General features: G+C 33.4%; 1 protein-coding gene across 1 annotated transcript in view; it reads right to left on the reverse strand.

The window, feature by feature from the left end:
• Rrm1 (ribonucleotide reductase catalytic subunit M1) overlaps window positions 1-12,825 on the reverse strand; it is a 33,053-nt gene that overhangs the window by 18,903 nt on the left and 1,325 nt on the right. The window contains exons 2-8 of the mRNA XM_046441800.2: window positions 10,564-10,652; window positions 8,691-8,868; window positions 7,599-7,699; window positions 5,249-5,308; window positions 4,383-4,422; window positions 3,967-4,129; window positions 233-374 (exon numbers count right to left, since the gene is read on the reverse strand). Of these exons, the coding sequence (XP_046297756.1) occupies window positions 233-374; window positions 3,967-4,129; window positions 4,383-4,422; window positions 5,249-5,308; window positions 7,599-7,699; window positions 8,691-8,868; window positions 10,564-10,652 (773 nt within the window). The remainder of the gene's footprint in view (window positions 1-232; window positions 375-3,966; window positions 4,130-4,382; window positions 4,423-5,248; window positions 5,309-7,598; window positions 7,700-8,690; window positions 8,869-10,563; window positions 10,653-12,825) is intronic.

Raw genomic sequence — 12,825 nt, forward strand, 5'->3', positions numbered from 1 at the left:
ATAAATTTAAGCTAAAAAGGATTCTAGAGATTACCTAGTATAAACTAAACCTTTGAGAAGAGAGATGAAAATAAAGCCAAATATGAAATGACTCACTTCAAGTCACAACCACCTAATAATTAATGCCAGGTCTCCCAAACACTGGCATTATAAAATTATGCCCTATTTGACCATAAGTGTGACTGCTTTTGGATTTGAAAACCATTTCAAAAATCATACAACAGAAGCTTACCCCAGCAATGTAGCTGCCAGTAGCCCGAATACAACTCACAGCAACACCAATTCCCCCAGCAGACTTAGATATCAATGCACACTGCTTTAGAGTATCATAAATGCCTTCAATGCTGTCATCTTTCATACTCAGAAGAAAACAGCTATGGGAAAAAAGTGACAACTCAGAGCAAGGAAATAAAGAAGACTCACATAAATGATTATACAATCCAAAGACAATAAGTTGTATAAATGAAAGATTTAAAGTTTACAAGGTTCCTAAGAGGTTTTAGAAGGGGAAAAACAATCAAACAAAAAACCTTTACTGAATACAACAATCAAACAAATCAATCTATTATATTATTTCAAAATTATCTTACTGTCCACTCTAGATATTAAGCCAAGAAAAAAGTCCTATTGTTAAGTCTAAAATATAGTTTAAATTTTTACCAGACTGCAAAATATCATTCATAAGCATACACCAATTTTTTCAATCTGTTAGTAGGCCAAGAAAAATTAAATACTTATGAAAAAAGAAACCTATATCCAGTGGTCAACCAATTCTTTGATATGTCCACTAAAATTATAGCTCCTTTATAGTCTTTTAAAGATGACTCCTCTAAAAAAATTTAATAAATATAAAGATGACCCCTCTTATCTGCACTTTGGATATCATCTTCCTGCCAATTCAGGAAACTCTACCAGTGATCCCTACACTGTCTTAAATATTCAACCACTCAAGTAGTTCTATTCACTGACTTTCTACTAAATATTCAGAGTAAGATTTAAAAAGTAATATAACAAATAATTTGTACTTGCACTAAAATTCAAGACTTCTGTGAACAGTCCTTAGACAAAAGCACAAGGCGATGTGTTCAGAGTTATACCTGCAAAGACTATTTTATTTCTTAAGGTAATGTTTATAAGTTCTGTGGAATAGAACCTAATTATCTTTGGGAAGCCTCTTAAAACAATTTTTATTCTTTTGCTCTTCCCCATAAATTATAAAATCAGTATGATGAAATTTGGACTAAAATTACACTGAATCTTTAGATTAATTTGGGGAAAACTGACATCTTAAGAATATTGAATCCATTTATTAATATAAACTCACTCTCTATAACGTCCTTCAATCCGGTTTTAGAGTATTTACCTTTAAAATCTAAACATCTTTAGGGGTTGAGGGTGTGGCTCAGTGTTCTATCACTTATCTTCTTTATATGTTCTCTGAGCATCTGAATGTATTATGAATAAATAAGCTAGCAAGCTAAAAACCCTGGATTCAATCCACAGGAAAAAAAAAATTATAATATCTTTTGTTATATTCCTAGGTCCCTTCTAGTAACATACATTTTCTAACAGCTATAAAAACTCAGTTGATTAATAGTGAACTTATATCCAGGTATTTTTGCTGAAATCTCTCTTTTTTAAATTTTTTTATTTGGTACCAGAGATTGAACTCAGGGACACTTGACCACTGAGCCACATCCCAGCCGTATTTTGTATTTTATTTAGAGACAAGGTCTCATTGAGTTGCCTAGAGCCTCATTTTTGCTGAGGCTGGCTTTGAACTCTTGATCCTCCTGCCTCAGCCTCCTGAGCTGCTAGGATTATAGGATTGCACCACCGTGCCCATCTGAAATCTCTTTTTAATTTTAATGATTTGTCTATAGGTTTCTTGAGTTTCCTATGTAAAAATAATATCTGAATCATTACAGTTTTCTTTCCTTGTTCCCAATCTTCTCTTTTTCTTATAATGTTGGCTTGGGCCTCCACTACTATGTTGAAAAAGAGATGACAGATTCAAGTTTTAGTGGGTACTTTTACCAAATTAAGAAAGTTCTTTTCCATACTTAAAGTATTTTATTAGGAAAGAGCATTAAGTTATATAAATGTTAATGAATTATATCAATATGTATTTTTTATATTGGTATACCCTTGCATCCCTGGGATAAACCAAGTAACTAATGACATTTTTCACATATTACCAAACTGTTAAACTTCCTTTTCTCAGCAAAAGGAATTATCATTAATTCTGTTACTTTACCCATGAACCCAGGAATCATATTGACCCATATTGAAAATATCATCAAATTCTGTTAACTTCACCTCCTAAATACGTCTTGAATCTCTCTACTTTTCTAAATATCTACTTTCACCTCCCTAAGTATCTACTTTCACCTCCCTAATCCAAACTATCATAATTTCTTATATAAATTACTATAAAAGTCCCCCTAATTCTTGGCATTTACTTTTTCTTTCTCTCCCTTCCTCCCTTCCTTCCTTTCTCTTTAATTTTTTGTTGTGCTACGGATGGAACCCAGATCTTTGTACATACTAAACAAGCACTCTGCCACTGAGCTACACCCTAAACCTGGAATCAATTTTTTTTCTTCCTTTTCTTTGTTTTCTTTTCTGTTGCCAGCTGTTGTACCCAGGGACTTTCACATACTAAGCATGCACTAGACCACTGAACTATACACTCCTAGACCTACTTTTTTAAAAAATATAATTTATATCTAAATATAACCCACATACAGTTCCCTATTTAAAATATACTATTCAACAGCCTTTAGAACATTCAGCTGTACAACCACTACCATAATCAACTTTAGAAATTTTTCATTATTAGCATTTGTTCTCTCCAATTCATTTACCACGCAAAGATCTTTCCAGAATGCAAATCTCATGTATTCACAGAAGGCACTAATTTTTTATTGGTACATTATAGTTCTACATAATTATGGGATTTTTTTTTATTACACATTTATATAGGCACACAATATAACAATACACTTTGGCCAATATCACTCCCCAACACTTCACCTCACTCCCCCCACCCTACATCCCATTCCACTATTGATTTTTATTTTTATGAGATCTCTGCTCCCCAACTTCTGTTTTTTCCTCCTAGCTTCCACATGAGAGAAAACATATGGCCTTTTCAGTTTGGCTTATTTCACTTAATATAATGATCTCAAGTTTCATTTATTTTTCTTTATGGCTGAATAAAATTCCATTGTGCATACATACCACATTTTCTTTATCCATTCATCTCTTGATGGATACCTAGGCTGGTTTCATAGTTTGGCTATTGTGAATTAATTATGCTGCTATAAATATATGAAACTATGGTAATGATGACTTTAATTCTTTAGGATAAATACCAAGTGGTATACCTAGGTCATATGGTAGTTTCATGCCTAGTCTTTTGAGGAACACCCATCCTGATTTCCATAATGATTATAGTAATTTACAATATCTAATGGGGAATTTTTAGTGTTCCTTTTTCTCTACATCCTCTCCAGCATTTATTATTGTTTGTATTCTTGCTGACTACCGTTCTGATTCAAGTGAGATGAAATCTCTCATAGCAGTTTTTTTATTTGCATTTCCTTATTTGTGAATGATATTGAACATTTTTTCATATATTTGTTGGCCATTTGTGTTTCTTCTTTTGAGAAGAATCTGCTTAATTCATTTGCCCCATTTATTAATTGATTTTTTGGTGTTAAGTTTTTTGAATTCTTTACATATTCTAGATATTAATCCTCTTTCAGAAGTTAGTGAGTTTTATGGGTCCTATTGAGAAAGTCACTGTTTATGCCTGTATGTTGGAATGTTGACCCACATTTTCTTCTAGGAGTTGCATAGTTTGTGGTCTAAATTAATTTTTAATGTGATGAAACTTTTTTTTTCTTACTTCCAAGTAAAAACCATTTCAAAAGATTAAAAGAAGCTATAGACGGTACATACCTAGAAAGTTGTGGACGGTTGGTACCAGCATTGAAGAGAGTGGGAGAAGCATGTGTAAACCACCTCTCAGAAAGAAGGTTATACGTTTCAATTGCAGCATCAATGTCTTCTTTATGAATCCCCACAGATACCCTCATCAACATATGTTGTGGTCTTTCAGCCACTATAACAAAACAGGAGTTTTCATGTGATGGGATATACCAGAAAAACTAGGCTAAATGTATTTTAATCAAAAAACAGAACATTAATAGAAACTTGGGAACACTTTGTACAAATACGCAGAATAAATATCCATAAAATAAACCTAAGATTCTAATTGTTATTTAAAGTCTAAATGAAAGTTAAGGCTAACAGTGCAAAGCGCTATATTCAATATAATGAACAGAAAATGTAAAACAAAAATTTTAATTTCTCACCTTTTCCATTGATCTTCAACAAATAGGACCGCTCCAGCGTCTTAAAAAAAAAAAAGCAAAGTGACCATAAAATTTTCAGAGAACATATTTTAAAGACTCAATGGATACAACACTCACAATAAGGTAATATGTTTAAGTATTCTCAATTTTTATAACTTTAACTAAAAAGAGTAGCACATTTACTCTTCTTAGTTTCAATCTAGAACACTGTCAATTGGCTCTTTTTTGTTTTGGCAAAGCGTGCATGAAAATTTCTGGAAAAAGCCAGCTTTGTATGTAATAGCATAAGTTTTGATATTCATCATTAACATTCTGTCATCATCACACTGCTAACATCTATAAAATGCTTTTAACAGGCTAGGGACTAATCTAAGCAGCACATATTTAATCCTCAACAGAATTTGTTGAAATTTTTTATTATCCTCATTCTAAAGATGAGAAAATCAAAACAAAGAGGGATTAACTTGCTAATGAGAAATAGATTTGAATTCAGCTGTTTGACATCAACAATCAAGTTCTCAGTCACAACACTGTCAACACAAAAATACTTAGAAAAGCACTTTGCACATAGAAGAGATTCAATAAATAGTTATTGCAAAAACAGTGGTACAACATGATATAATTCTGACAAAATATCTGCATAATTCCTTGGATAATCCAGAATATTTGGAAAATTCAAAAACTGTAAATGGATAAGCTATATTTGCCTTAATCAAACTACCACTATTACCTTTACCCCATTAATCCCCCAGGTTCATCTAAACAACTAAATGCCATTATAATGTTATATCAAAACATAAACAAAATCTGTATTTCTTAATGTTAGGGAAGAACTCCCATTTATTTGAAACACATTATTTATTTACCTTAAAGCCAAAGTAATTGTAAGAGAAATCTCGGTCATAGATAATGGCAGAATTCAGGCGCTGATGGGGGTGAAAAATAACCCATAATTAATTAGACTTATTTTCATAAAATCTTTCAGTCATGTCTCCAGAACTAAAATTGACATAGGATACAAAAGAGGTAATACAAAGTCTCACTGCTATAGAACAGAAATCCATCCAACATTTAAAAAACAAATTTTGGCATATAAATTGAGCATCCTAATTAGGCTGTAAAAGATGCATATTAAAAGATTATCTATGGGGCTGGAGATGTGGCTCAAGCAGTAGCGAGCTCGCCTGGCATGCGTGCGGCCCGGGGTTCGATCCTCAGCACCACATACAAACAAAGATGTTGTGTCCGCTGAGAACTAAAAAAAAAATAAAAATATTAAAATTCTAAAAAAAAAAAAAAAAAGATTATCTATGGACTGGGAGTATAAATAGTTAGTAGAACGCTTGCCTAGGATGCACAGGCAATTGGTTCCATCCCCAGCACTACAAAAAATTAACAAATAACAACCCCAAAAAAAGACTAGAAGAGAACTCATGCTGTATGATTAAAGATGATTCTCCAAATCTTCCCTATTATGTTTTCATCAAAGAGGAAAAGTACATGAGCATAAAAAGTAACTATACTATCATCGTTAAACACATTTTTCGATAAGTTGTTAATCCAAAAGTACTGGCCCTACATATTTGCTAACTCATATTTTTGTTATAAAAATGAATCCACTTTAAATTGCACATGTTTACAATAAGCAATAACAGAAAAGATTACAGGCTTTCAAAATTCATGACTTTTAACAGGTTTTCATTTGACAGATTTCAGAATTGACATTATTAAGTGTTTCTGTAGACTACAAATCCATACCGAGAAAAACAAAAGCAATTAGGTACAAACAGTCACTCTGAATGAAAAAAAGGGCACCAGTCTTTCAAAATACTGTGTTTCTGCATAATGATTCATGTCAAAGCCTAAAAATAAAAAAATCTGTATAATACTCTCCTTACTCTTTCTCTTAAATTTTTAAGGGTATCTTTGTTGCCAAAGCTAAGAAGGCCCTAGCAAGAAAAATGGATAATTATTTCACTATCAATACTTTTTTTCAATATTTATTTTTTTAAAGACATAAGTTTTGATGCTGTTGTTTTATTTCTGCTTTTAACCTGTCTTCAAGATTATACATACAAACAACATACAAATAAATCAGTTTTCTCTTCAATACCAGATGCATGTTTAGAAAGAGCTAAAACTGGTTTCTAATCTGTACAGATGTTGACGGCAATTGTGTGAGAAAAAGTTCTGGCTGAACCTATACATCTTTTTCCTTCTGTCCTCCGAGATCAAGTTAAGAAAGGGATTCAAAAAAGTGGCTGAGAAAGATCTTTCAAAATTTTACCTGAGCAAACTTTTTGGGAGTCAGTTTGGCAATATCTATCAAAAATTTGACTGCATATACTCTAGCTCAGCAATTCCACATAAGGGATTTTTTTTTCTTTCAATATATTCACCTAACACATCTACTATACAAGGATATTCACTGCAATAAAAATGAAAAAACAAATATTCATCACTGAAGGACTTTTACTTATGCATAAAATGACCATATATCTATTAAAATGAAATATTATTCCAGTGTTAGAAAGAATAGGGTAGCTAGGGGCTGGGATTGTGGCTCAGTGGTAGAGTGCTTGCCTAGCATGTGTAAGGCAGTGGTTTTGATCCTCAGCACCACATAAAAAAATAAAGTTTAAAAAAATTAAAAGAAAGAAAGAAAGAATAGGGTAGCTACTAGGCACAGTATGGCAACTCTGGAAGCTAAGGCAGGAGGATCAAAAGTGTGAGGTCAGCCAGCCTCTGAAAGTTAGCAAGACTATACAAAGGGCTGAGGATGTAGCTCAATAACAGGTATGGTACTAAATTCAATCCTCAGTATCATACCACCAAAAAAAGAAAAGAAAACAAACAAACCAAGAATAAGAGAAATTCATACAGACCAACCTCTAAGGTATCCTTTTTTTTTTTCCCCCCTAAGGTATCCTTATAAGTAAAAAAAAAAAAAAAAAGCATCAGTAAGAATAGTGTGCACAGTATACTGAACACACATGCATGAGTGTGTGTGTGTGTATATATATATATAAAATGACTCTGAAGCAATATTTTTAAAATGATAAAATGAAGTTGTTTATGGAGAGAAAAAGCAGAATTCTGAGCAAGAGAATGTATTTTAACCTATACCTTCTGTGGTGTTTAAATTTTCTCAGCTGTGTGTTGTTTAAAAAAAAAAAATAACCCCCAAAATATTTCTAATAGAAATGATATACATACATCTTTATTAGCCAAAACAATATCCAGTGTTGACTTCGCCACCATAGGAGAATGTTTGCCATTATGTGGATTGATGTAGTTATAGAGATCCTCCATCACATCTAAATAAAAATAAAATTAAAAATATAAATGTCAAAACCACTTAATATCTAATTATCTAAAACAGTGATTCTCATTTTTTATCTTAATCCATTTCAGTGCCTAGCATAAAATGTGCTCAATAAACATATCCATGTTGAATAAATAATACTGATAATATCTCATTTAAGAAAACAATCTTCAAGAGTTATAGTGAATATTAGCTCTTGCAACTTAAAAAAGGTTCTCAGATGATTCTGATACATATCCCAGTTGAGATTATTGGTTGTAAATAAGGAAATGCAGAAATCACAATCTCTTCCCACCATTTTTTTTAATTCTAACAGAACAGAAACCCAATTTAAAACTCAGACTCTATCATCATCTTAAGCAGTTTGATTCTATGTACACATTTAGTAAAGTCTCTTACTCTGTTCTTTAAGATGTCACAGCAGTATTTGGCCTTTTGCCATTTATATATGAAATAAACATATGGGTATGGAATGTTGGTATTTTGATGGGTAATAAACTGAACCCACAGATGAATTTCAGGAGAACTGAAATCTTAATAAATCCACTCAAAAGGGATATAATGTTTGAGGCCCAACAGAACATATCTGGAATTAAAAGACAAAAGATTTCTTATCTTAGTCTACCAGCTGGTATTCTACATACTATTTAAATTCCTTTGTCCTCATTCCCTGAGCTGTGAAACAGGAATGATGAAAAGATGGCTGTGACACTTTATTTAACCCAGAACTTGTCAATATACATTGCTCATTTTTCCAATCACATCACCGGATGGGCTTTATAAAAAGAGAACCAAAGTGTAAAGAGTAGGATCCATTACCCCTTTCGTGCAGCAGGTCAGAGGCATGGAGAAAAAGAAAATTCTTGTCACTAATTTGTATGCTTTGCTTTATAAAATAAGATGCAATTTTTGAAATTCATGCAATTATTACCCTTATTAATTTTCTGGGAATATTAAATTCTTTCTTTTTCACCAGTACTCACCACTGAACACTTTCTTTGTTTCTTTGTGCAAGTTAGAGACAGCAATTCTTGCTGCCAAGATGGCATAGTCAGGGTGCTTAGTAGTCAAGGTTGCAGCTGTTTCAGCAGCCAGAGTATCTAGTTCCACTGTGGTAACTCCACTGTATAAGCCTTGGATTACTTTCATGGTAATCTGAGCCTACAAAACCAAAAGTTACTTGAGTTTTCCTCAAAAACAAGAGCTTTCTTAAAAGAGCAATTAAGAAAACAATCAAATATATATCATAATAATAATATAGACAACTTCCTTTTCTGAAAAGCTATCTTTCATAATATGAGAAGCTTAGTAATAAGAATTTATAAGCTAACAGAGCTGCCAGAAAACACATACTACAGTTACAAGAAAGAAGCCTGATTTGAAAAAAAAAGAAATCTAGCCTGGGGCAGTAGCACATGCCTATAATCCCAGTAACCCAGGAAGCTGAGGCAGGAGGATCCCAAGTTCCAGGACAGCTTCAGTAATTTAACAAGACCCTCAACAATTTAGTAAGACCTTGTCAAGAAATAAAAAATAGAAAGGGCTGGGGATATAGCTCAGAGATAAAACATCCCTGAACTAGTACCAAAACAAACAAACAAAAAACACAAAAAAACCTACAAACAAACAAACAAAAAAATGTGTAGCCTTTAAAAAGATTAAGTTTCACAGGGAAATAGCTAAAACAGATCTATGGTTCTATAAGTAAAGTATTTTCTCATCCTTCATTCTAATTCTCCCTATGATTAGTACTTCAGCTCTTAATATTTAACCCAGTTTTCCCAATTCCGTCTAAGACCAAGTATGGGAAAGCAAATGAATCAAGCTATAATCATTCCAATTAAAGGAGATAAAGGTATGAATTAGGCTTGGAGCTAAGTCATCTAATAATAATAACTACTATTGGTCTGGGAGTGTACTTCAGGGGTAAAGCTGCCTAGCATGCCCAAGGCCCTGGATGCAATCCCCAGCACCACAGAAAAATAAAACATAATAAAATAAAATGACTACTCTTTCTTTAGCACTTCGCAAATTACAAAAACATTTCAACTTTAATCTCTGACAAAGTTTGTTCTCCTTAATTTAAATAGTGGCCATGAAGTCTTCTTTCCTTCCTCCTTTCTTTTTTTCCTTTCTTCCTAGTACTGGGGATTGAACCACCAGTGCTTAACCATTGAACCAAATCCCAGGCCTTTCTCTTTTTTCTTTTTTATTTTGAGACAGGGCCTCACTAAGTTACTGAGGCTGGCAATCCTGATTTAGCCCTGCTGAGTTGCTGGAATTACAGGCATGCACCATCATTACCAGCTCCATAAGGATTTAAAAAAGAAATTTTAAACCAGTTTCTATCCAAATGACCACAATTTAAAAAAAAACTTTTATGCCAGGTGCAGTGTTGCATGTCTGTAATCCTAGTTGCTCGGGAGATTTGAGGCAGGAGGACTGCAAGTTCAAAGCCAGCCTCAACACCTTAGTGAGGCCCTCAACAATTTATCAAGACTCTGTATCAAAGTAAATAAATGAATGAATACATAAATAAATAAAAACAAGCTTTACCACAGATTTTGCCACTCTAAAAAAAGTAATGTACTCAAGAAAATCCATGATCATAAATGCTAACAACAAGTTTTCCCCTTTATTCATTCACACTCATAATTCTCTGAAAACTTAAGAACTCACAGGACAGGACCAAAATTAAGGGGAAAAAAAGTTTTAAGCAATAAATTCACATTTTATATCCAAAGGAATAGCCAGAATAGCCAAAGTATATCAGGTAATTGAAGGGCCAGAGATAAAAGACAAGTAGAAAGAATTACATGAATCAAGGATCCCAAGATATAAACTTTATATACTTACAGGATCAACAAAGTCCATATTGAGTCCATAACAAAGCTTCTGGATTCGAGACGTAATTTTGTCGAACATGACTCGCTCTTGGCGGCCATCTGAAGAACCAAACCATAAGTCATGTTAGAACTTATTACAATGGCAATGTCAAAGAATCAAATGTAATTAATATGTGAACTTCAAAAATTAGCCAACATGAAATGCTATTTCACAAATGAAAGGATTCAAACCACTCAGACGTTCATTGAGATTGCCTTTGCTTTTTGGGGGATCATCTTCAAAAAGCAAATATTCTATTCGGAAAGTCTTTCCTTTCCTTACATTATGCTGATGGATTCTTGCATTAACTTTCCAAATGATGTTCCCCTTTTATCCTATATAGTAGCCAGATTATCTCCGCCCCCAACCCATACTGGGGATTGAACTCAGGGGTGTTTTACTACTGAGCCACATCCCCAGCTCTTTTTATTTTATTAGTTTATCAACTTGTTTCAGTTTTATATACATATAAAAACACTGTACATATTCATTTATGGGAAACGTATTTTTTATACTAGGGATTTAGTTTTACCACTGAGCCACATCCTCAGCCCTTTTTATTTTGAGACAGGGTCTCACTAAATTGCTTAGGTCCTCAATAAGTTGCTGAGGCTTGCTTTGAACTTGTGATCTTCCTGCCTCTGCCTCTTGAGTCGCTGGGTTTAAAGGCATGTGCCAGCATGCCCAGCTGTAAAATGAATTTTTTACTGTGGGTTACAATCCAAAGTTTTGAAAACACTACATTAAATTTCAAAGCACAGTTTATAACTCAATTAGCTACTCTGTCATTTATTGCAATGGCTCTCAACTTTTATTTTTTAATCTTAATTTCTCATTAGGGAAAAAAAGCTCCAGATAACATGAGAAAAACTCAACTAATATTCCTTCTCTTATCTAACAATTTTCCTATGGATTATTCCTAAATCTCTTATAACTTCAAGTTTTTGAAGATAAAGCTGTTTCTTCCCTTTATCATTTCCCTCATAGTGTCTGGGCAGACAACAACTGCTAGCTGTCCTCTGAATAATTACATTAAAATTAACAAAAACTATAAGAGTTAGTCTGTGACTTCACTGGCATGCCAAAAATAAGAGAGGTGAAAAAACAAACTGACAAAACCTATGCACACTAAAAAATAGAAAATAGGGCTGAGGGTGTACCTCAGTGGCAGACCACTGGTATTCCCTGCCCAAAGCCTTGAGTTCAATCCACAGGACCACAATAAATAAGTAAATAAACAAATAAATAATAAAACAATCAAATCTAAGTACATTTCAAATATTAAAAACTTTTACTCAGTGGCAGACCGCCTGCCTAGCACAAGTGAGGCACTGGGTTTGATCCCTGGCACCGCATAAAAATAAACAAATAAATAAAGGTATTGTGTCCATCTACAGCTACAAAAAATTGTTTTTTTAAAAAAGGCTTACTGAATTTTAAAATGGCTGAGTCTAGATAGAGCATGGGTCATCCAGATTAAACTGTTCTCTAAGGGAATGAGAAAATAAGTCCTGTCTTTTAAGGTGCTTACTGTAGAATCCCTTGTAAACTATAGTATTTTAAACTAGAGTTAAAAGGTTAAAAATTCAGCCTTTATTAAATATTTATTAAATCATAGTTATTACCCTACTCTGGTCATCTAAGTCCATAAATTCTCAATTTATCTTTGTTACTGACTTATCTTACGACCAAACTCAAATATTTCTTTCTAAAGGTTTAAAAACTATGTTCATCTCTCAACCGCAGGCACAGACCAAAAACAGTGCACTAATGCTGGATGCAGTGGTACACACTGGATAATCCCAGTGACTCAGGAAGCTGAGAAAGAAAGATCACAAGTTTGAGGCCAGCAACTCAGTGATACCCTGTCTTAAAAATAAAAAAGGTCTGGGGTGTGTAGCTCAGAGGTACAGCATGCTTGGGTTAAATTCCCAGTACCACTAACAAATAAATAAGTAAATAAATAAAATAATAATAATTACACTATTGTATTTTGGTGCCTGGTTTCATGAGCCAAAATGGGGGCCTGAAGAAGTTCAAAAACTGATGTATCAAGATACTAAACACAGGAAGATGGGCCACCATTGTCCACCTCTCCATCTCTAGGCTGTAGTTAAAATAATCTGGACACAGGAAAATCAACTGCCTACCCACAGCAATCATTGCATCCTACATTTTTACATATCCCGTTTATTCTGTGAGCACCTATTCATGGCAGGTCCTGTGTTAAAT

The sequence above is a fragment of the Marmota monax genome, unplaced genomic scaffold (genome assembly GCF_021218885.2).
Source record: "Marmota monax isolate L192 unplaced genomic scaffold, Marmota_monax_Labrador192_F-V1.1 WCK01_AAM20220418_F8-fsc00068, whole genome shotgun sequence".
NCBI lineage: Eukaryota > Metazoa > Chordata > Mammalia > Rodentia > Sciuridae > Marmota > Marmota monax.